The following is a 24,774-nucleotide window of genomic DNA, read 5'->3' as shown; positions in this document are numbered from 1 at the left end:
CATTTCTAATATTACATTGAATAATATTGGTGATGATGGCATTCTTGTTTCACTCCTGATCTTATTGGGAAGGCTTCTAGCTTATCCTCATTACAAATAATGCTTGCTGATGGTTTAAGGTAGATGCTTTTTGTCATTTTAAGGAAAAATCCATTTATACCTATGCTTTCAAGTGTTTTTAATAGGAATGAGTGTTGTATTTTGTCAAAAAGCTTTTTCTGCATCTATTGATATAATCATATTGTTTTTGTTGCTTTTTATTGATTAATCATTTATGTTAATAGTTTTCCTTATTTTAAACCATCCTTGAATTCCTGGTCACAGTGCAAAATCTTTGTAATATATTGGGACCATCAATTTCAAGCTAGAAGGGTCCTTAGAAGTTATCTAGACTGAGCCCCTTATTTTATAGATAAGAACACTCAAGCCTGGAGAAATGACATGATTTCCCTCAACGTCACCCATATAGCAACTGGCAGAATTGAGATTTGAATTCAGTTCTTCTGAGTCCAACACCAGGACTATTTCCACTGAATTATTCTAGACTGTCTCCCTCATTTTACAGAAGGGGAAATGGAATCCCAGAAAAGGAAAGTGAAGTGGCCAAGGTCATACTGATAATAAAAATCAGAGGTAGAAGAAGGAGCCAAGATTTGAACCCAAGACTTCTGATTTCAAATCCAGTGCTCTTTCATTGTAACATGCTACTTGGACCTCTTCATTATGCAGAAAAGGAAATTGGGCCTTAGAGATGGGAAATGATTTTCCCAAGGTCACACGGGTAGGAAGTAGCAGAGTCAGGATTAGAATCCCAGTCTTCTGATGGTAAGTCCCACCCTCTTTCCATGATATCAGAATCCCAGCAGTGGAATTCTTAGTCAGCATATTGACAATATGTGGGACACCCCACATCCTCCCTTTCTGTTTCTCGGTCTTTCCAACCTAGAAGCACCTGTCACACTTTCCGGCCCAGAGAAGCAGGGATGGGGTTTGCACACCTTGTTTTTCAGTAAGACTTTCAAAGCAAGATGTGTGTCTGTGGCAGATACCAGGCTCTGTAAGGAAACTCTAAAACAAGAATTCTGCTTTCCTCCCTCTGGGTGTCAAAGACCCAATTAACCTTCAGCATGACACTGGCTTATCCAATTTTCCTTGAAGAGCTGAGAATATACTAGACTCACCAGTGTGGCTGTATCTTATGTTCAAAGCCCAATTCCTTCCCTGAGCCTGGTTTCAGAAAAACCTAGCTTGTGATCTCTATGGGAAGTGCAACCTCTGAAAGAGTCTTGGACTTGGGGTAGGAACCCTGGCCTTTAATCCTGGTTCAACCTCTTAAGTTGCTGTATGACGACATTGAGTGAGTCCATTTCCTTCTCTGGGCTTCATTTTTCTCCTCTGCAAAGTGATGTTTGAGGACGGGAGATGGTGGATTACGTAGTCCTAGATCTCTACCATCACTGACTTCTATTATTCTACAGTAGTTTCATGATCTAATGTCCTGTGTTCTGTATTTTCAAATCTCTTTGAGCTCTAGAAGTCTATGTTCTATGCTCTAAGCTCCCTCTCACCTCTGACATTCTAGAGGCCATTACAATTCTGATGTTCTGTTTTCTAAGGGCCTTTCTAGGTCTGACATTCTATGATTCAGCCATACTTTAACAGAGGTCAAACTATAAACACCCAACTGCTAGAAGAACCAGATTAAAATCTAAGTGAGAAATGTTCAGCAAAATAAATGAAAATACATTGCAACATAGATAGTGTTAATTTGTGGTTTTCTAAGTCAATATGCTGCTGGTAGGGATCCATTTCTATTTTGACATAACTGCTTTACTATATTAACATTGAATGTTCTGTATTCTAAGGCTCCCCCCAGTTCTGATATTCCCTGTTCTAAGGCCCCTCCCAGCTCTGACATTCCCTGTTCTAAGGCACCTCATAGTCCTCACATTCTCTGTTCTAAAAACCTTCCTAGCCCTGACATTCCCTGTTCTGAGGCCCCTCCCAAACTCTGACATTCTCTGTTCTAAGGCCCTTCTCAGCTCTGACATTTTATGATTTTCCATTTCCCATAAATACTCATAACTCTGACAGGTTTACATCCAGATTAGAACAAGTCCACAACCTCCTGGAGCAGCATTTCTCCATTCAGCCATAGTTTGCCACCAGGGGATGGTGGGACCTGGCCACAATTGCAGCTAAAACTTTACATCCTTCCAAAGCTCTTGGATGCAGATGAAACCTCCTACTAGGCAGTGCAGAGTGGGCTGAGTTCCCCCACAAAAAGAAACAAACAAACAAACAACACCCATAGCTGACAAAACGAGGGAGACCAAAAAGAACCAAGCCCCAAACCTGCCTGCTTTGGGCAGTAACCAGTAATCATAAGTAACCTTCAGGCTCATGTATCACTTAAAGGTTGGCAAGTGTTTTCCTTCCCACACCCTCGATGAGGGAGGTGTTCATTTCAACACTCCAACAAATTCGTAAGTCCATCGATGCGGATGGATGTTCACTCCAGTGGTGTAGCTTGCAACCCATTCATGGTTGCACATACAGGCTCCATGTCCTCCAGCAAACTTCTCTCCATTGGTCTGTCCAACATTCTGGAGACCTTTATTAGGTTCCTCTTGACACAGCAAGGCTAGCTGTCCATGTCTATCTCTTATCACATGATGGACCCATCTTTGGATTTTCCCAATGATACATTTTCTTTATACGATGTTTTCTGTGTATTTCCTAGTTTGTAATGTCTGATGGCTGCTCTTGCCCACCATGCATCTCTCTCCATTGTCCAGTGACCTTCAATCTCAGTTTTTCAAAGACTGAAGCATTTTATGAATCTCCAAGCCATATAATATAACCCAAAGAAAATTATTGTTTAAAAGATGGGCCTTTGTTTAAGGGAAAATCTTGAGGTCGTTCAACTCACTGGATAATTTCCCAATAGCCATGCAACCCATACTCCTCCTCCTCCTGTTCAATTCTGGACCCAGACAATTGTCTATTTGCTGCAGTGTCTGTTTAAAGTGTATTATAGATGGACTAGTTCTGCATATGCTATGGATCATCATAGCATGGACAATAAGCATCCTTCATCCACTTGGTTTTTAATGTGTGAATAGTCAAGCCAAGTTCTTTTGAATGCCTATGGGTCTTATTTAGGAGTTTCTGCAGCATTCCAGTGCTTGATATAATCATTCACCATGTCAGTCACAATCAGGAGCAGTTGGACAACCTCACCATCCATAAGAAAACCCTCTTTGATTTGACTTCTGTGCTGAACTTCCACCATGCCAGTGGCAATCATAGACTTTATTATCTTCACTCTTTTAATTTTTTGAATTTTTAATTTAAAAAAAAAATTTAAATTTTAACTCTTTTTCTCTTTTAATTGTGTGACTTCATCCCTGTGAGGAAACTTTGTCCACTTATACTGAATGATAATATATACATTAGCGAGTTGGTTAGGAAACCAAGAGGTTAAGTGACTCCCCCAGGGTTCTGCAGCTTGTTAGTGGCAGGGCAGGAAGAAGACTAGACTCAGGTCTTCTGAGGAGACATGCCTTCCCCACCCCCAATAACATGCTCTCCCCCAACCAAAGGGAAAAAAATACTATAATCTAGAATAGAAGGATAAAATACATACCCAGATAAGTAAATACAAGGTAATTAGAGGAAAGGGAGTACCATAACAACCAGGAAAATCAAGGAAGGTTTCCCTGGGGAGCTTAATATTAAAGGAAGATAAGGATTAGGAAAGGCAAAGCATATCTAGATGAAGGGACACAGCCTGTACAAATGCACAGAGGCTGGAAATGGCATGTTAAATCTTGGAAACCACTAGCGGTCAGGTTTGGCTGGAATGTAGAATGCATAGGGTGCAATAAGTATAGAAAGACAAGCTGGAGCCAGGTTGTGAAGGGGCTTGAATGCTAATGGAAAGAGCTAGAGTTTGTGTCTGAGATTTTGTGTCTGAGTTACTCTTTCCCTCCCCTAGGTCAATCAGAGAAGCAATACCCCTCCCCCAGTATCTTGGGGAGAAAAAGACTTTATATTTTCATCATTTTAGTATTGTTATATGGGAATAGAATATAATACAAATAACATTAAAAGCTTTTCTTTTGGGGAAGCTAGGTGGCCCAGCGAGTAGAGCACCAGCCCTGGAGTCAGGAGGACCTGAGTTCAGATCCAGCCTCAGACACTTGACACATGTACTAGCTGTGTGACCTTGGGCAAGTCACTTAACCTAATTGCCCTGCCAAAAAAAAAAAAGCTTTTCTTCTTATTAGTCTTTCACGCTTTCAGTTTTGTTAACCATTTTTCTACCTATTATCTCACTGGATACTAAAACGCTCCCGTGAGAGAGGCAAGGGCAGGCACCTTTACTCTCATTTGTGACTTACCCAGGATCACACAGTGAGCTAATAATGGCAAAATCAGGACTAAAACCCGAGTGTGTGGAGGGCAGTCACTGTCAACAGATGTCAGCTGAATGTTTCAATTAACAAACATTGCTTAGGGACCGACTATGTGCCAGGCACTGTACTCAGCACTGGGAATACAGAGACAAAATGAGAACAATTCCTGCCCTGGAGAAGCTTATATTCTGTAAGGGTAACAAATATATCATATTTGAAGAATATATATGACAAGAATTGATAAGGGACTGATAAGAACAAAAGCTTTTTATTGTACTGACATGATATTATATTCTTGCATAATAAGAAGATGATGTTAATACAATGTCCTCATCCCAAGATACGTATATATATGTATATATATCCCTTCTCTATGTATATATATATTCATATTTATATACACAAATATATGTAAAATTTGTATCTATATCTATAGAGAGAGGCTGTGTAGGTTGGTATATACATACACAGACTATCTGTATTCAGATATTTTATAGAAGAGCAAGAGATAGTCTGTGTGTGCGTGTGTGTGTGTCTACACACCCCAACCTACACAACCTCTTTCTCTATATATAGATTTTATACTTCTGTGTGTGTGTGTGTGTGTGTGTGTGTGTGTGTGTGTGCGCGTGTGTGGAGAGAGAGACAGAGAGAAATAGAGAGAGAGAAAGTTATAGATAGATAGATCTAGATAGATATAGGTATATAATAGGGAGAGGGGGCAGACCATGATTTCATTGATATAGGGAACTCCAGAGCAAGGAAACTCTCTCCACTGATGCAGGTATGCACCTGCTCCACAATTCATAGTCTTAGAAGAATGAAGAGGGTAAGATACCTCCCTGGGGTCACACAGTCAGTAGATATCAGAGACAGGCTTGAAGGCAAGTCTTCCTGACTTTAAGGCAAGCTTTCCATCTGCTTTGTGACCCTGCCTCTATAGGTAGGAACAAGTAAGAGAAAGGCAGTGTGATATACTGGATCAGTCTCTGGACTTGGCAACAGGAAGGCATGGGTTCAAATCCAGCTTCTGACACTTACTAGCCATTGACTGTGTACAAGTTATTTAATCTCTCTGAGCACCAGACTACAGGGAGCAGCAGCTAGAGTCAAAGGGCCTTGATTCAAATCCTGCTTGTGGATCTCCCTACCTTTATGACCTTAGGCACATCACTTTAATACTTGGCCTCAGTTTCCTCATCTGTAAAACAAGAGGATTGGACAAGATGGCCCCAAGGTTCATCCCTTCCAGCTCTAGAATGATGGTATACAGTAAGTACTTAATAAATGTTTGTTGCTTGATTGCCCAGATGTCTCTCAGGTTCCTTGCAGCTCTAATAAGCATGGATGGTTTCAGCAGCCCTTCCTGCTGCTCAGTGATGACCCCACATATTTGTCTTGTCATACTTGTCTTGGATTATCTAAAAAGGAAAAGGATTTCTATTCCAGTGAGACTTTGAGGGAAAAAACTCTCTTCCAAACAATCTTGTGACTTAGGCAATGCTCTAGAATGCCAATCTAGATGCATAGAGGTGTTGCAAGCTAACATGGCATAGGGTATTCCCATGCTGACAAGATCCCAGGTCCTCTGTGTTACCAGTGCACATGTATGTAAGGCTTCCCGCACACCAAGTACCCTGGAGGACTCTTCACTCTAAAGCACCCCAACATAAGTAAAGAGGAACGTGAAGGAGGCGTGACAAGCAGTGGCTGACCATCAATAGAGAAATGGAGGAGGCAAGATGGTGCCAGGCAGCATGGGCCCTGGACATGGAGTCAGGAGATAGGGGGCCAAAATCCAAGCTCAGACCCACCCCCCTTAGTTGTATGACCTTGTGGAAGTCATTTTATTTCTCTGTGCCTCATTCTCTCCTCTCCAAAATGTAGTATAATAATGCTTGCACTACCAAACTCACAAGATTGTTCTAAGGAAAGAATTTTGTACTCTTAAAGGGCCGTTGGAATAGAAATCCATTTCTTTTTTAGATAAGTCGAGGATAAGTACACCTGTGGGATCATCACCGAGCAGCAGAAAGGGCTGCTGAAACCCTCCATGGTCATCAGAACTGAAAAGAAGCTGAGAGATCATCTGGGCAATCAATCCACAAAGGTTTATTAAGCACTGACTATGTACCAGGCACTTATAGGAGTGTATTTGATAGAGTGTAAACTCCTTTAGGGCAGGGATAGAACATTGGACTTGGATTCGGGAAGACTTGATCAAATCCTACCTCAGCCACTTACTAGCTATGTGGCCCTGAGCAAATCACATCACCTTTCTTGGCCTCAATTTCCCCATCTGTAAAATGGGCATAATAATAACACCTATCTCACAAGACTGTGGGGAGGATCAAATGAATCGATATTTGTTTCTGTTGCTCAGTCATTTCAGTCATGTCTGCCTCTTTGTGACCCCATCTGGGTTTTTCTTGGCAAAGCTACTGGAGTAGTGAGCCTTTTCCTTTTCCAGCTCATTTTACATATGAGGAAACTGAGGCAAACAGGGTTAAGTGACTTGCCCAGCGTCACAGCTAGTAAGTGTCTGAGGCCAGATTTGAACTCAGGAAGGTGAATCTTCCTGACTCCAGGCCTGGAGCACTACCCACTGCACCTAGGTGAGAGAATGGACTTTAACCCGATGAATCGGTGACTCAGCAAGTATTGATTATACACCCATGGTACAGGTACTCTGGCGGGCACTGGACAGTGTGATAGATGCATGCTGCTTGTAACATTTCTAAAGCACCATATAAATGCTAGCAACTACTATTATTGGTAGTTCATATTCCCAGTGCCTAGCATATAGTAAATACTTAATAAATTCGTAATTGATTGAGCAATGACTAGAAATGCACGCCTCATTCTAGTGTCTATCACACTACCCAGTGCCTACCAGGGTGCCTGTAGAGTGGGTGTATAATCAATGCTTGCTGAGTCACTGATTCATTGGGTTAAAGTCCATTCTCTCATTTGCCAGATGGGTAAACTGAGGCTCAGAGAGGGGAGGAGCTATCCCAAAGGTCACATAACTAGTCAGAGGCAGAGCCACCAATTAAAATGAGACCTCTGTCCACTGCCAGAGCTATGACAATGGTAGGCTCCCAAGGGCTTTGCCCCAGGGATCCAAAGCTAACAGCTTTTAGATTCCTTCAGTAGGAAGAAACACTTGAGCCTGGCACTGATCAGCCAGAAGGAGTTAAAATAAGGATCTGCGAGGGCTCTCCCTTTCTTCTGGGGATGGTGCACCAGTTAAACTCTGCCTTACTCTGTTCCCCACTCGCAACAAAGGCTTCAAGTCTTTTTCTTCTCCCTACAGGGCATTGTCCCTGGGACCTCGACCCCAACTCCACCATGATCCTTGTGTCCTCAGGCTCAAGATTTATGCCCAAGCAGACCTTAGCAATCATCTCTGGTCCAATCCTTCCATTTTAGACAAGAGTAAACTGAGGCACAGAGGGACTTGTCCTATATCACACATGTGATAAGTAGCATGGCTAAGCTTTATCACCAGGCTCTTTGTCTCCAGATCAGAAACTCTCTCTCCTATTCCAGATTCTCTGCTACCCCCATCTTGATCAGTCTAGAAAGCTTCCTAGAGAAGACATGGGGTTTCAAAGATGCTGAAATAGCAGAAGGGAAGTGAGCTAAGGGGGCTCAGGGTGGGGGAGCATTCCCAGCCCACAGCACTGCTCAGGAGAGGGCTCAGATCCAAGAATCTTTTGCTTAGACAATGTAGACCATTGAGCCAGGATCCCTGGGTGAGGTGGGTAGAGAAGATTGCTAACCCAGAACTCTTGGTGGCCTCTGTTATCCTGTGTGTCAGCCAAGCCAAGACCCTCTTTCCTCTGATCAGCATGAAAAAAGACTCACACTTAGGTTCTGGGAGGCCTGAGCCCTACTGCATTTAATTTATTTTTCTTGGCCTTCATTGACAGATTTAGTAAACCAATTCTGGCTTGATAGTAAAAAAATAATTCTCCAGGCCCCTCAGCACTGCTTAAGTGTTTTCTATTGTTAGTTATTCACATCAATGATAGGAAGAGGATCCTGGAGTCACTTTATAGATGGCCTGGTGTATCTTAGTAGCAAAGGTAAGCTAAGGAAACCGTATCACCAGCAGCAGCAGCACCACCACCACCACCACTATCACCACCACCACCACCATCATCACCGCTGCTACCACAACCATTCCAGCCAAGAGACTTTCTTTGAGCCCAGCTGAAGGTTTTGGATGCTGGCCTTTCATATGTGGATCAGCTCACTTGTAGCATGCTATCTCAGGAAGGCCACATGAAAGAATTCTACTGCACTTTCAGGCAGAAATTCTTGCTGGGAATTTCTGGAGAGAAATAGCTAACACAACATACCCCCCAACAAATGCTTACTAAATGCCTTCTGTGGGAGATGTAGAAAGAACATTTTGGGGGTTCCAGATTTCACTTCTTGGGTTCCAGAGGAAGCAATCTGGTATATGGTGCGAAGAACTGACAGTTGGTTGTCAGAGGACCTGGTCTGAATCCTGCCCCAGCTACTTGCTCTCTCTGTATTCAGGGGTGGGATATTTAACCTCTCTCTGCCTCAGTTTCCACTTCTGCAAAATGGAATGATTGAACTAGATTGCTTCCAAAATCCCTTCCAGTCCTAAATGGAATTTTTCCTCAAGTCCAATTTCTTTAGAGTCAGAAGAGATCTGGGTTTGAATCTTCCCTACCAATTAGTGCTTTGGGTAACCTAGACTTCAGACCCAACTTTGTCACTTACTAAGCCTTGATTTACTCATCTGTAAAACAGGGATGGCAGTACAAGCTTCCCAGGGCTTTTGTAAGGGTTCCATCAAAAAGATGTTCTTGAGCAGTAACCAACTAAGACAGACTTGTATTGTATTGTAAATTTCCTTTAGTAAAAAGCCAGAGTACATACTGTCCAGTTGGAGGTACTGAAGCTTTCCAAGGCATGCTCCAGGGGCTAGTCTCTACCATATATTAAAACCCTATATGTGCTATGTTTAAACGTCAACTGTTAGAATTCTTGTTTAGGTGGCACTGAGCTAGGCATTGTCAGTACAGGTTAGATTAAAATACAATCCCTGCCTTCATAGAACTAATATTCTAGAAAGTGGGGGGATGGGGTGAAATACAGATAAAAACAAAACCCCAAAATTCACAAGTAAATTGGAGAGGGTCAAAACAAAAGAGGACGCCCAATAAGCCTTCCCTCTCACCGGGAAAAGCAGCTGTGTGTCTCTCTTACAGAGCCCTAAGTAGCAATTTTGGTGCCTGGGGCAAACAGCACGAAGCCCTCAAAGCAACTTTGTAATTTGATACTTAGTAATACAAGAGGTAATTAAGACAAATGCAGTAGAGCAGAAGGGTGAATTAGTTGCTATAGTGGCTCACAGATGGATGCTATTAACAATGTACTGATCTGCTAGCTTCTAGTTTTAACTAATTATTCTCACTAAGTAGATGCTATGCTCAGTTGCTTCAAAAGAGGATGAGTTTTAAATGTTTGTTCTAAATTCCAGTGCCCTGGGGCAAAGGCCTGGTTGCCCTGCCCTAGTTACATAGCTGCTGTATCATGTGCTTTGTGGCCTAGAAATCCAGATAAATACTAACCTTTTTCAGTCCTATGGGATTTTTCTTTCTTTTTCTTCTGATGACAAAAAGCATAGAAGAAAGGGCCAAAAGATGACTCATTAGTAACTCATAAAGCAAATCCTTCCATCACCCTGCCTAAGGCGAGGGGACATTTTCCCATCTTCAAGGACATTTTGGGATTCTCCACCAAGTGCCTCCCAAAAGAGCTTCAAGGTAAAGCATTTTCACACCCAGGCCATGAGAAGCTGTTGCTTTTGGGGGGGCTTATCTCTCTTTTTGGAATTGTGTTGGGCATAGCAACTAGTTCCGGGTGACCCTTTGAATTATAGTGATTTATCCAAGTATGCTTCAGGGTCAGTGGGGCAAAGTGGAGAGAGGCCTGGGTTCAAATCTCAGCTCTGCTACTTCCTACCCATGGACAAATGACCTTGGATAAATCACTGTCCTTCTCCAGCCTTAGCTTCCTTATCAGTGAGGGGCAGGGGGGTGGACTAGGTGGTATCTAAGTTCCATTTTTAGGTCAAAAACTAGGCTCCCATGATCTGAGAGTTCTGGTACCAAATATCCTCTTAATAGATGTGTGCCTATGGGCAAGTCACTTTCCTTCTCTTAAAACTAGAGAGGCAGTGTGGTGTAGTGGATAGAGTGGTAGACTCAAAGTTAGGAAGACTTGGGTTCAAATCTTGCCTCAGACACTTTTTAGCTGTGTGACCTTGGTCAAGTCATGTAACCTCTGTAGTCTCAGTTTCCTCATCTATAAAATAAGGGGTTGGTCCCTTCCAACCCTAAAATTTTGATGATATGACCCTATGAACATGGGGAATTGGACTATAAGACCTCTAAGGTCCCTTCTGATGGGAAAATATTTTATTCTAAGGTCCTTCCCATGTCTTACATTCCCTGTTCTATGTTCCCTCCCAGTCCTGATGTTCCATGTTCTAAGGCCTCTCCCAGCCCTGATATTCCCTGTTCTAAGGCCCCTCCCAGCCCTGACATTCCATGTTCTAAGGCCTCTCCCAGCCCTGACATTCCCTGTTCTAAAGCCCCTCCCAGATCTGACATTCCCTGTTCTAAGGCCTCTCCCAGATCTGACATTCCCTGTTCAAAGGCCTCTCCCAGCCCTGACATTCCCTGTTCTAAACCTCCTCCCAGCCCTGACATTCCCTGTTCTAAAGCCCCTCCCAGATCTGACATTCCCTGTTCTAAGGCCTCTCCCAGATCTGACATTCCCTGTTCAAAGGCCTCTCCCAGCCCTGACATTCCCTGTTCTAAACCTCCTCCCAGCCCTGACATTCCCTGTTCTAAAGCCCCTCCCAGATCTGACATTCCCTGTTCCAAGGCCTCTCCCAGCTCTGACATTCCCCGCTCTAAAGCCCCTCCCAGATCTGATATCCCCTGTTGTAAGGGCCCTCCCAGCTCTGGCAGTCTAGGCGTCCTCTGCCTTCTCTTAAAGTCTGGAAAACCTCAGTCAACAGCTCTTGCCTCCCCTCTGTTTGGTTCCAGCCATGGCAGTGCTCCAGAGGAAGGCCTCTGAGCTGCCATGATGGTTGCCATATAAGAACATAAAGACCCAAAGTGTCTTTGGACAAGGCACTTAATTTTTAGAGCCTGGAGTTAACTCAGCGCAGATCAGAAATAACAGCCACTAGAGAAAGAGCTTCCACAGATAGCAATTACAGTAGTCCTGTTGTTTGTTATTAAAATGGTTTTATAACCCTGGTAGAGAACTGAGCTCAGGTCCATAAAGGGCAGGCGGCTGCCAGGTATGTAGACATAAAAGGCAGACCATGGCAGAGCAACGACAGGGCCCCTTCCCTTAGGAACTGACACGGCCAGGAGCTGGCTCATCCAGCTGTCCATGGTGCTGACTACACTCGCCAACTGGCTGTGTGGAACTCTGTTAAAATGGAGGTTCTTAAGACCCATGGGGAGATTTGAAGGGGTGCATGAGGTTGGATGAGAAAAAAAAATAACATCTTTATTTTCACTAGCCTCAAACTGAAATTTAGCATTTATGTTTTGTTTAAACACACACACACACACACACACACACACACACACCATTATTCTGAGATGTTTCCAGACTTCAAGGTGGTCTGTAGTATTAAAAAATATTAAGAATCCCAATCTTAAAAGTCACCCCATAGGTCAGTAAGCATTTATTAAAGGTTCACTAGGTGTCAGGCATTGGGGATTAGAGAAAGGCAAAAATAGGCCTGCCCTCATGGAGCTCACACTCTAATTGGGGAGACAAGATGTACATAATGAGGTATGTCCAAGATATGAACAGAGTGGATGGGGGATCCTGTGGGTGGGGAAGCATTAGCAGCTGAGGGGACCAAAGAACAGCCTCCTGCAGAAGGTGGTGCTTAAACTAAGTCTTGAAAGAGGCTAGGGAAGCTTGGAGTCACAGGTGAAGGCAGAAAATACTCAAGGCATGGCGGGAGGGTAGCCAAGATAAGGATACATGAATTGGAATCACAGGAAATCACTTTCCATGGGTAGGGGAAAAGGTGTTTGTTTTTAATGATCTGATCCAATATTATATTTGACACCGATTTATTATGCTGCATTGGACTAGTCAATTTCCCTCTGAGCTTCAGTTTCCCTCTCTGTAATGTAAGAGGGTTAGAATAGATGACCCATAAAATTTCTTCATTTCTAATATTTCATCATCAAAGGCCCCTCCTGGCTCTACAATTCTATGTTCTGAGGTCTCTCCTATCTCTGGCATTCTATGTTACAAGGCCTCTTCCAGCTCTGACACTCTCTGTTCTAAGATCCCTCCAATCTCTAACACTTTATGTCAGAAGGTCACTTCCAGCTCTGACATTCTATGTTATAAGGTCTTTTATAGCTTGGACTTTCTGTGATTCTGTTTACTTTCATGCTAGCAAAAAAAACAACTCAATTAATTTTTTTAAATTTCCAGTGAGTTGTTTGGGTTTTTTATAGATATGATCTAAAAATCCTCTTTCCTGGTATGAGCTCAGTTCTAGGTGGGCATCCTATTCCTACTTTCTACATCCTTACCCCCATGCTGCCACCACCACCCCCAACCTTTACTCATCCTTTGTCCTTCAGAAACACAGCACGTACCCTGAATCTGGTTGTCTCCAAGAGTAGCTGTGGGAGGGTGTGGGAGCCCAGCCTGAAGCTGGGACATTGTGTTCACAAGCAGACCCAGCTCCAGGCACAGGGTGTTCAGACACCTCTGCAGCAGATGAGCTGTATTAGAAAGATACAGTTCCATTAAATAGCCCCTGATGTCACAGTGTAGGACAGTCAGCCAGGAAGTAAGTGCCTTTTAATGTACTTTGGCTTTTCCCAGGGGAACAGCAGGTTGTCAACCCTTGCTGAGAGCCATGGGACTTTTTAAAGGGTTCTGTTTGTGTATGTCTGTGTGTGTGTGTTACTCTGATTACGTTGTGCACATTATTCCTTCCACAGATGCAGGGGTAAGAAGAATGGGGGAGACAAAATAGGAGAGGATATATTGAGTTGTGGTTTTTATAATTTTTATTATGAACAAAATTGCAAGGTAGAAAAATGGGAAACCATTAGGCTTCTGGATGTCATGTTGGGGATACAGAATGACAGAAACCACATGTTCCTGTGGCTATTGGCTTGAGCCAAGAAGGAAGCAAGAAGGTGATGTCTTCTTCCACCCTCCAGCAAATCAAACAGTCACCACCCACCCATCCCCCTCTAAAAATATTTTTAAAAAGTTGCATCCTTTTATTATACTAGTTTACAATGGAAAATAGGCTAAATTTAGAATTGAATGACCCGGGTTTGAATCTTGGCTCTTCTATTTACTACTTTTGTGAAGTTGGATCACACCTCTGACACTTCCTAGCTCAAGAAAGTTGACCCTGAGCAAAACAATCCATCACCAGGAACCTCAGTGTTATCACTGGGGGAACAGGGGTAATATTAGCCCTCCCCAAGAGGGTTGTTACAAGGATTAAATGAGTTAATGAGTGTAAATGTTGATCTTAAAGCTCTATAAATGGGAACTATGATTAGTCTGCTCTGGGACCTTCAAGAGGCGTGGTCAGAATGAGGGTGTATCCAGTGAGGGATACAGTAAGGCAATGCAACCTGGTGACCTGGAAAGAACATTGGATTGTGGCCCCAGCTATAAGAGTCATCCCATATGGGAACCATTTGTACTTCAGTTTTATCCATCTGTAAAATGGAGAGGGGGCAGGGGACTAGATTATATGATTGATTAAGTCTCTCCCAGCTCTGACATCCTCTGTTCTCAGGCCCCTCCCTGCTCTGACAGCCCCTGTTCTCAGGCCCCTCCCAGCTCTGACATCCTCTGTTCTCAGGCCCCTCCCAGCTCTGACATCCTCTGTTCTCAGGCCCCTCCCTGCTCTGACAGCCCCTGTTCTCAGGCCCCTCCCAGCTCTGACATCCCCTGTTCTCAGGCCCCTCCCAGCTCTGACATCCCCTGTTCCAAGGCCGCTCCCAGCTCTCATATTCTATGCTTCCTTCAGAACAAGCCTTGTTATAATGGTGGCTTTGGATCACAACTGGTTTTTTTTTAACTAATCAGGAAGGAATATTACCAATTCCTGACCCAGGTTTCCTGACTCTAGCTCCGCCACCACATTGTCGCCTCCAATAACCAGGGCTGACAGGCCCCTGGTGAGGCCAAGTCATCATCAGTGCACAGGAGGACAGGAGGAGGAGGAGGGCTGAATGAGGAACATTCACTGTTCCTGTTTTGGGGCTACTCTCTGAGCCTTGCCCAATGCATGGCAGGTGATACAATTCCTGCCAGGGATTTTTTCGTGGAGATAAAAATGCTCACAGCCCTCCTGCAGCACAGTATCAGAACATCCCTAGTCAGGGTCAAATCGACCCAAAGAAAAGAGATTTCTAGGTCTAACGTCAATTTTGGATTCAGTTTTCTCCTTGGTGATAAGCGGGAAATCTGTGCAAGAGAGAGAAGCAGAGAGGCTAGAAACCCAATTCCAGACTGCAAACCAAGCAAGAAAAAAGCTAGCAAAGAAGGGTGGGGAGAGGGGCCTGTGGGAGTGTGCAGTGAACTGGAGGGCTGAAGAGAGCTCTTCAGGAAACCAACAGAATGTCTTTTCTTACGCACTAGGAAGCAGAGAATGTCAGAGATGGGAGAGACCTTAGAATGGAGAAGGTCAAAGCTGGGAGGGGCCTGAGAACAGGGAATGTCAGAGCTGGGAGAGGCCTTAGAACAGGAGATGTCAGGGCTGGTAGGGGCCTTAGAACAGGGGGTATCAGAGCAGGGAGGGGCCTTAGAATAGAGAATGTCAGGGTGGGAGGGCCTTAAAACAGAATGGGCAGATGTTACTTTCACCAGGTGTACATTTATCTCACGTGGAAAGGTTTCCAGGGCTCTTTGTATGCATAACTTCATTTCATCATCACAACAGTCCTGACAGGGAGGTGGTCTTATTATCTCCATTATCTCAATAATGAAACTCAGACTCAGATGTTAAATTGGCTGGCCCAGGGTCACCCAGCCAGTATATATCTGAGATGGGATTCAAATTCAGGTCTTCCTGATTGAACGTCCAGCTCGTGCCCTGATGATGCTCCAATCCTAGCTCAGACACTGACTACTTGTGTGACCCAGACCAAGTCACTTCACCTGAGCACATCTTAGCCTCAGTTACCTCTTCTGTAAATGGGGTTAATAGTAGTACCTACCTGTTGTGAGGAACAAGTGGGATTACATGTGAAAAGCACTTTGTAAACTTTAAAGTGTTCCATAAATACTAATTTATTATTATTGCATGTTATTATCTTGTAATGCTTGATTGCTATTTTAAAAAGCGTTTAATTACCTTTTAATCTGTGCTGAAATGAAGTGTTTGAAGTGAAATCATCTCAGCATGATCTTTATCAGGGAAAGTGGCCAGTGCTGAATGGGGAAGAAAATTGATCTAAGAGTCAGGATTTGTTGTTCAGCCATTCACCCATGTCCAACTTTTTGTGGCCCCACGGACCATAGCACTCCAGGCCTTTCTGTCCCCCTCTATCTCTCAAAGTCTGTCCAAGTTCATGCTCATTTCTTCCATGACACTCTCTCTCCATCTCATCCTCTGCCATCCCCTTCTCCTTTTGCTTTCAATCTTTCCCAACATCACAGTCTTTTTCAATGATTCTTGTCTTCTCATTATGTGGCCACAGTATTTAAGCTTCAGCTTCAGTATTTGACCTTCCAGCGCCAGAATTAAGTATTGAAGAATCAGGATACAGAAGCACTAACTTTCTAGGTAAAACTGAGCATATCTCTTTCTCCTCTTGGTCTCAGTCTCTTAATCTACAAAGTGAAAAAATTCAACAAATTCAAGAGTTTTTAGCCTAGGGTACCTGGCTAGATTTCAGGGAGTCTGAAATTTGATATAAATTATGAATTATTTCAACATAATTTATTTGCCTATTTTATTTTAAGTATCTAAAAGCATTATTCTGAGGAGTCTCTTGGCTTCACCAGACTGATAAACCCACCAAAAGTAGGGCAGGAACTCCAGACTAGCCAATCTCTCAGACCCTTTCTAGACCTATCTCTCTGTGGCTAAATGTGTCTCCATGAAGCTATTGTTAGACCAGATCTATGGAACTTAGGAAAAGTTCAGGTACAGGAATCGGAAGACCTGGATTCACCCTTGTGATTACTAGCATGTGAGGCCTTCAACCAAATACTCGGGTCCTCAATTTCCTTATCTGTAAAACTAGGGAGGTTGGCCTAAGTGGCCTCTGAGATCCCTTCCAGCTCCAAGTCTACGATCCTAATTCTCTTTTGAGCCTCCTAAAAACCTTTAACTTTCACTAGATAGTGGAGCAGGAGATGGGGCAGAGTGGAGGAGAATAATGGTGGTGTTTTCCCCTTCAGAATCAGGGAAGTGTTTGTGGGGTTGTGGTGAGGGAATAGAAACTAACACAGAAACTGAGTCTAAAAAACTGGGAGAACAGTGCCCTCTGCTGACAGAAGAAAGAAATACCATCCCTATGCACACAATCAACTTGGGTTCCATTGCTTAACACAGTGCCAGGCACATAGCACAGGATTAATAAATGCTTGTTGACTGATTGGCTTGTTGGGTTTGGCCCAGGTGAGAGAAATGGGTTCATAGAACCTGGGAGGCATGGTTGGGGTAGCAAGTGGAAGGGTAAGGAGGGACAAGGGTCTCCTTGTAGAATTTGGATTTTTAATTTTATAACTTTTCTTTCATCCAACTCAATTACCACATTTTGTCCTGGTTTTTAAAAACTATTTATTTAAAAACCAAGGGAGACATGTAAGGACTCTTTCATTGGATGTTCTGGTTAGTCTTTCCAAAATGTGCTGCTTGGTTCTACCCCCCTCAGGATTATTTCAAGGCAGTTTGGGGTAATAGAAAGTCCATTGGTCCTTTAGGGCTTGGTTTGTCCTGATGAATTTTTAACTTAAGATCATAAATTTGAAGCTGAAAAGGGTGCTAGAAGTCACCTAGGCCAACTCTCATTTTTCAGAAAAGAAAGTTGAGGCCAAGAGATGTGACGTGACTTGCCCAAGGTCACATAGGGCATAGATGGCAGCACCAGGCCTGGAACCCAGGTCCTCTGATTCCAAAACTAATGGGAGTTTTCCCACTACACCATGATACGACCCTAACTTTGATTCCTGACCCCCTCAGGTTACAGAATACAGTAGAAAGAACTTCAGACTAGGAATCAGAGGACTGGGTTCAAATCCCAGTAGTTACACATCCAGTGTGCCATTTATAGAATTGTATACTCCTTATGTGACCTTAGATAAGTCATTGTAGAAGACTGTAGGAAACTGTAGAAAAGTTGTGGATGTGGATTAGTAAAGTCTCTCATCATGGAGTTCCCTAGGCAAGTGAAATCACAGATCTGACTGAGACCAACCACAAAGAATTAATTTATCTACTCAAAGAACAAACACATTTATTGGATTCTAATTTCAGCCAGTCCTTGGATTTGGTCTTTGGCCATTCTTGTTATGACATGTATTTCAAGGCAATGTGACCCAGAATAAACCCAGATTTAGGTACTAGTAAGCTCAAGACTGGCTAGCTATGTTACCTTGGGCAAATTACTGGGGCGAATCTGCAGCCCAGTCTCCTCATGTATAACGTGGAGGTAATCCTGCTAGGTAGGACAGTGGATGGAGTGCCTGACCTGGAGTCAGGAAGACTGTCTTCATGAGTTAAAATCGGGACTCAAACACTTACTAGCTTTGTGGCCCTGGACCAATGCCTCATCTATTAAAAATGAACTGGAGAAGGGAATGGCAAACCACTCCAGTATCTCTGCCAAGAAAACCCCAAATGGGGTCACAGAGAGTCAGACAGACTGAAAAATGACTGAACAGCAATAAGCCCTTTGAGGACAGGAACTGTCTTTTATTGTATCCCCAGCACCTCAGTACAGTGCCCGGAGAAGGAGAGGACAAGCTAAGCTACCCACTCGAGCTCAGACTACTCACAGGTTGTGTTTGTCCTTCATTCTCAAAGAGGCCCATGACATCAGGGAGATGATGACATGACTTGCAGTTGACTTTGATTTGAGTGAGGGAGGGCTGTGCAAGGTCACCAGCCTCACTTTCTCCTCCAGAGCCATCTGGGTCCAGTGGCCTGGTATTCATCAGGATGACTGGAGATGGCCCAGGATGCATTGGGAGACCCTGGCCCTTTCAGCCTAAGGCCTTTTCAGGTTCTCACTTTGAGTGAGATGATACCCATTCAGTGAATAGGCCTATTTAAGAAGTAAGTCAAGAGATGGCACCTTTAATAAAAAAAATCAAACACGGGGTGGGGGGGCGGGAAGACCCTCGGTTGCTGGCCAAAAGAGAAACAGTTACTATTTCCATTCACTCTGAGACAGGAGGGCCCAAAAATAGTCATTATGGTGCTTGGGCAGGGACCTATCGTCCAATCTATGAGCTCCACTTAATGATCGATTGACTGATTGATTGATTAAGACTTTCATGTGGAATGCAGACCAAAAAAGTGAAAAGAAAAACCAGTGACAAGCAGCCCATTATCAGCTGAGAAAAGGTTTAAACAAACTGGGGCTTAGGCAGTGAAGAAGACCCGAGGCAACCCAGAGGGGGGAAAAGAAGAGGAAATCTAGAGTTCAGAAATAGCTAAGTGGGCAATTGAGGTCCCCATTATGAGCTTAGGAGTCCTTCTTCCTTTCATGTTGCTCTCCCTGAAGCAATTCACAGCTCATGCGTGTGAAGACAGGCAGTGATCAGGTCTCCTGAGGTATGGAGTTGAAGACAATAGAGGAGGAAAAGTTGGCTGCAGATTACACAAATGTGGAAAATCGAGAGTATGATAATGATGGTTATTTTTTTTTCTGTGGGACCAAGAGTATATATTGCATAATCTAAGTAATTGAAAGTAACTCTGTATGTGTATGTTTGTCCACAAAATCAAGATCTTAGATCATACAATGAAGAGCTGATAGCCACTTTAACCTCAGTTTGCCTCAGTTTCCTCATCTGTAAAATGGGGATAATAATGACATCTACCTCCCAGGGTTATTGTGATGATCAAATGAGATACCATATGTTAAGTACTTTGCAAACCTTGAAGTACCATATAAATGCGAACTAGTGTTATATCACCATCATTCTAGGTAATATGTTCTAGGTAATTTTCTAGGTAATATGTTCATCTTCAGGTCATCTTAGTTCCCCTGATAATCTGTAAGTTCCTCAAGGTCCAACATTGTGTTTAGCCTTGCACATATTGGGTGTTCAATAAATGGCTTCTAAAGTGTCTGTATCCTTACCTGAGACTGCTTTCCATTCACATACACATATATAAATCCCATTTCCTCTTGCCTTCCCAGCTTAAATCTGAGTAACAGTGACATCCTGACCATCTATGATGGAGATGAGGTCATGTCCCACATCCTTGGGCAGTACCTGGGCAACAGTGGACCTCAGAAGCTCTACTCCTCTAGCCCAGACCTCACCATCCAGTTCCACTCAGATCCTGCTGGCCTCATCTTTGGAAAGGGCCAAGGGTTTGTCATGAGCTACATAGGTAAGTATCCCATTAAGTTAGTCTCACTATGCCCTGCTGACTTTGGGGCCATGGGCCATTTCTGCTGGGCACACTCATTCCTGGGACTGCTAACCCTAATATACCCGGATTTTCACATTGAGGTGTGTGCAGGTAAATTATGAGAGGTGGCAGCTTAATAGCAGGGAGAATATTAGAAGAATCACCAGAGAAACAAGCTGCCCCCTGGAAGGTGGTGGACCACATGTGGGGGATGACGCATATGTGTTCAGACAGAGCCATTGGGCTGATTTTTTTCTTGACTGCATTTCTTTGATAAAAATGAGGTTCCTATTGTGAAGATGGGGAGAAGCATTAAAAAAAATAGCCATGTATGTTTTTGTTACTTTTTTTTAAAGAGTCAATATAATATAATGGATTAGGAACTGAGCTCGGAGTCAGAAAATTTGTGTTCAAATCCCACTGAGGTCACTTATTGGCTGTGTGATCCTAGAAAGAGACTGTTTTGCCTTTTTTGTATCTTTAGTGCCTAGCATGTAGTAAGTGGTTAATAAATACTTGTTCTAACTGAATCAATTGTTGAGATGGGAAATCCTTTCCTTCTTCAGGTCCCATGTCTTTCTGGGGATCTTATTGGCATGAAGGAGGGATCCCCCCCAAATGAAATTGCTTAGAGTGCATTATCTCAGGCAGTCTGAGCAAAGGTGTCTTTACCAAAATCTCAGCACACCAAGAAGTCTTCGTGCCTGGCTTGCTTTTTTCCAGGCCAGCAATCATGACTCATTCTCACCAATGGTCCTCTCTCCCCTCAGAGAGAACATGGCCATTGATTGCTTCTGAAGTCTTTGTTTATGTTCCTCTGGGGCCTCTTTACTCCCTGATTATGCTGATCTGTGATTTTATTCTCCTGGCTCTTGTTTTCGGCCTTTCTATGTAGGGCTTCCCCACAACTTCTCTGTCGGGGGTGCTCAGAGTGAGTCATACCAAATCTTGTGAAGAAGGGCAGTCATTACTGGTTGTTTGGTTGAAATGCCCACAACAGTTGACCACCTCTTTATTCAATTCATTTTAGAGTTAGAAGAGACCTTGGAAATGAACACATGTAGCCCCCCACTTTTTTACAGAAGAACATGACTTGCCCAAGGTCACACAGCTAGAAAAGAATAGAGTCTGAAATTAAACCCAAGTATTCTGATTCCTAATACTTTTATTCCATTATATGATTCTTAAATTGGGGGCCGTGTTTGTATATGACCAAGCCAACCATCATGACAATCCCTTGAAACATGAAATAACTTAAACTGTTTCTTTAAATAGGCCAGTGACTTCCTAAAATCAATAGAATTTTCTTTCTGGGATTATTGTCATTGACAAAAAATCATGCCATAGTCCAACTCTAGTCAGAGGCAGTAAAGTGGAAGGCATACTGTGCTTGGAACCATTCTTGGCTCCACTGTTCACTGTCTGTGGGACCTTGGACAAATGGTTGTATCTTACTAGGTTTTACTTTCCTCCTTTGCAAAGTGGGAGTAATTCACACAAGCATCACTTAACTTCTCAGGGTTGTTAAGAGGAAAGCATTACAGGAGTCAGAATGATTCTCACGGTTGTCACATTCCACACTCCGTCTAATGTCAACATTAGTCGGCTAATGTAAGTGTCGGCCAGAAATGCCCGGCTAATGTTCAGCATTGTGGAAAAATTATAATACCGGCTTTTTGAATCACCCAACTTTTGTGTTGTTTGTGTAGCCACAAGAACACTTCATGTTTTTATAGTATTATGAGGTTTTTAATGTACTTTCTCAAAGCCTCACTGCCCTTTATATATGAAGAGGCTGAGGTCATGAGGGGAGACGCTTTTTATACTTAGTTATACACCAAGTGTCTCAGACAGGATTCAAACCCAGGACTTGCTGACTCCAAGACCAGCACTCTATTCGTTAGTCCATGCTACTACTACTAATAATCACTGATAATTTAAAAAGTAAATAGCAGCTAACATTTATATAGTACCTACTCTGTGCCAGGCACTGTGCTAAGCTCTTTATAATTATTATCTCATTCCATCCCCACAATAATAGCACCCTGGGAGGTGCTGTTATTATCCCTGTTTTATAGTTGAGGAAAGTAAGACAGAAAGAGGGTAAGTGACTTGTCCAGGGTCACGCAACTAGTAAGCATCAGGCCTTCCAATGCCAAGTCAACTGCTTTATCCCCTGTTCTCTATAAATGTTGTGGGGGGTTGTTTGTTCTTATTTCTGCCAACATTAGCCAGTGTAGACTTAAGCAAGACCTGGATAATTCCAAGACAAGTGTTCCTATCTTTTCCCTCCAGTGGGAATGGAGGAGACCAGGTTGTTCTATGGCAAAGCGGGATAGACCTGAGGCTCATGGACTGAGAGGGGACATGACACAGACTCCCCATGCCCAGCGTGCGTCTGCTCTAGAAGCTGCTAATCAGAGTAGATTATTCCGGGATTGTCCCCATCTATACCAACATGTCCCTACACTCCTGGGATTCCATTAGTCCTGAGAACCCCTTATTGTTTCTTGCTTTGTACCTAGCATGAATCACCAGAATTCAAAGGGAAGAAAGAGGAAAAGCAGGAAGGAAAGGAGGGAGGGAGAAGTCACGCAGCATTTTCCAAAGGGAAGCAGTCTGGTCTAGAGGACACAATGTGGGACTTGGAGTCAGCAGATCTGGGTTCAAGTCTTAGCTATGAAACTTGTTATGTGAACCTGGGTGGATCTGATCGTGTGATTTTTGAGCCTCAAATTCCCCATCTGAAAACTGGGGTAAAAGGGAAAGTACTTCTTCTCCCAACTTCACATGATGACAGGCTGTGAAGAAAATATTTTGTCACCCTAAAAGTAGTAGCTAAATGTCAGTCATTCAGTCAACAAGCATTTATTAAGTGCCTACTATGTGCCAGACATCGTGCTAAGTGCTGAGGATACAAAGAAAGGTAAAGACAGTCCCTACCCTTGAGGAGATCACAGTCTAATGAGAGACACTATGTAAATAACCAGGTACATACAAGTCCTACTATGTGCCAGTCACCATACTAAGCACTGAGAATGCAAAGAAAGGCAAAGACAGTGAACCACTGACATTATTTGATAGCTTAATACTTTGGGGACCTATTCAAAATATCCTTTAAGCAAGAGTAAGTTCTCTGAGACTTTGAAAATTCTCAGCCATTGCCAAACTCAGGCCTGAAGAGAGAAATTGTTTGGCCAAATCAGCATCTTAAGCAAGGGTTTCAATGAGCAAACACATATGCTATGGCAGAGAAAAAAGCACAGAAAGAGGAGGGACCAGAAGGGCAAGGATGTCTTGGGGCACAACTCCATGCCAGAAGGCTCTTCTCCCTCAGATAAGACAGCTGAGTATTCCTGCCTGACCTTGGGAACCCTGATGCAAGGCTCCCCCAGGTACTGGGAAGAGAGGCTATGGCAGGAGAGAGCATCCTTGGCTCGATACCACCTGAGATCTCTGAGTTTCCAAAGGAGACCTTTCCAACTGACCACCAGTGAGGTTTGTTAGACTCTTGAGAAAGTCCGGGTCAAAGACACGGAGCAACCAGCAGATTTCCCAAGACTTGGCAGGTTTGGGAAAGGAGGCACTTGCATGAAACCTGTGCCTTTCCCAAACACTTGGAATACAGCTCCAAGAGGGAGTTGGAGACGCTTCAGAAAATCCCAGTTTTAGACTTTAGAGGTCACAGATTCAGGACTATTGATTTAGATCTGGAAAGGACCTGAGGAGGCATCTAGGCCAATCTCTCATTTTATAAACGAAGGAAATCATGAGTTTCAGAGAGGTTAAATAATTTGCCCAGTCACACAGCTAGTAAATGGCAAACCCAGGTGTTCCTGGCTCCAAGTCTGCTCTCCCATACTTGTTGTTGTGGTGGTTGTTGTTGTTATTCAGTCATGCCCAACTCTTCATGACCGCATTTGGAGTTTTCTTGGCAGAGATACTAGAGCAGTTTGCCATTTCCTTCTCCACATCATTTTACAGATAAGGAAACGAAGGCAAACAAGGTTAAATGACTTGCCCAGGGTCACACAGCTAGTCTGAGGTCAAATTTGAACTTGGGTGTTCCTAACTCCAGGCCTGATGCTCTAGCCATTGCAGCACCACCTAGCTGCCCCCCTTCATTTTACAGAATAGGAAACTGAGTCCCAGAGAAGCTCATTGCCCAAGCAGATACTACTAGGAAGCAGAGTGAGCGAAGCCAAGGAGACGTCCCCTTGGTCTGTGCCTCTACATCCGTTTGAACTAAATATTCTCACCTACTCTACTATTTCTCTCCTGCTGAAGGACTGCAAGGGCCCCCAGTACCATCCAAATTTAGCTCTCTGGGGCCAAGCCACTCTGCCCTAGTTACAACTCTGTGCCGGAGGTCGCACAGGTATTAAGTACTGGAGCTAGGATTAAAACCCAGGTCTTTGGATCCCAGATTCAAGGCTCTCCCCATTATACTTCAGTGCCCCTCCCTTTATCCCAGATGGAGAAGCTGTGGTCCAGAGAATGGAACTGACTCACCCACGGCCACGTAGCTTATTGGTTACTGAACCAGATGCACAATCCAGGCTCTCCCACATAGCTAAATGAATTTTTCTACTATTTCCACCCAGACAGTGAGCGCTTTACAACCTCCAATCCAGGGCTCTCTTGGAGTCTTGAAGAGGAATAAAAATAAGGTTTCCCATT

The 24,774-nt window shown here is 43.5% G+C and overlaps 1 protein-coding gene across 1 annotated transcript in view; it reads left to right on the top strand.

The window, feature by feature from the left end:
• Positions 1–24,774, top strand: part of SEZ6L (seizure related 6 homolog like) — a 105,942-nt gene that overhangs the window by 47,616 nt on the left and 33,552 nt on the right. The window contains exon 10 of the mRNA XM_036760635.1: positions 19,877–20,073. Coding sequence (XP_036616530.1) covers positions 19,877–20,073 — 197 coding nt within the window. The remainder of the gene's footprint in view (positions 1–19,876; positions 20,074–24,774) is intronic.

This window comes from Trichosurus vulpecula, chromosome 1 (assembly GCF_011100635.1).
Source record: "Trichosurus vulpecula isolate mTriVul1 chromosome 1, mTriVul1.pri, whole genome shotgun sequence".
In the NCBI taxonomy this organism is placed as follows: Eukaryota; Metazoa; Chordata; class Mammalia; order Diprotodontia; family Phalangeridae; genus Trichosurus; species Trichosurus vulpecula.
The sequence above is the reverse complement of the archived record's forward strand: the minus strand, read 5'-3'. Positions and strand labels throughout refer to the sequence as shown.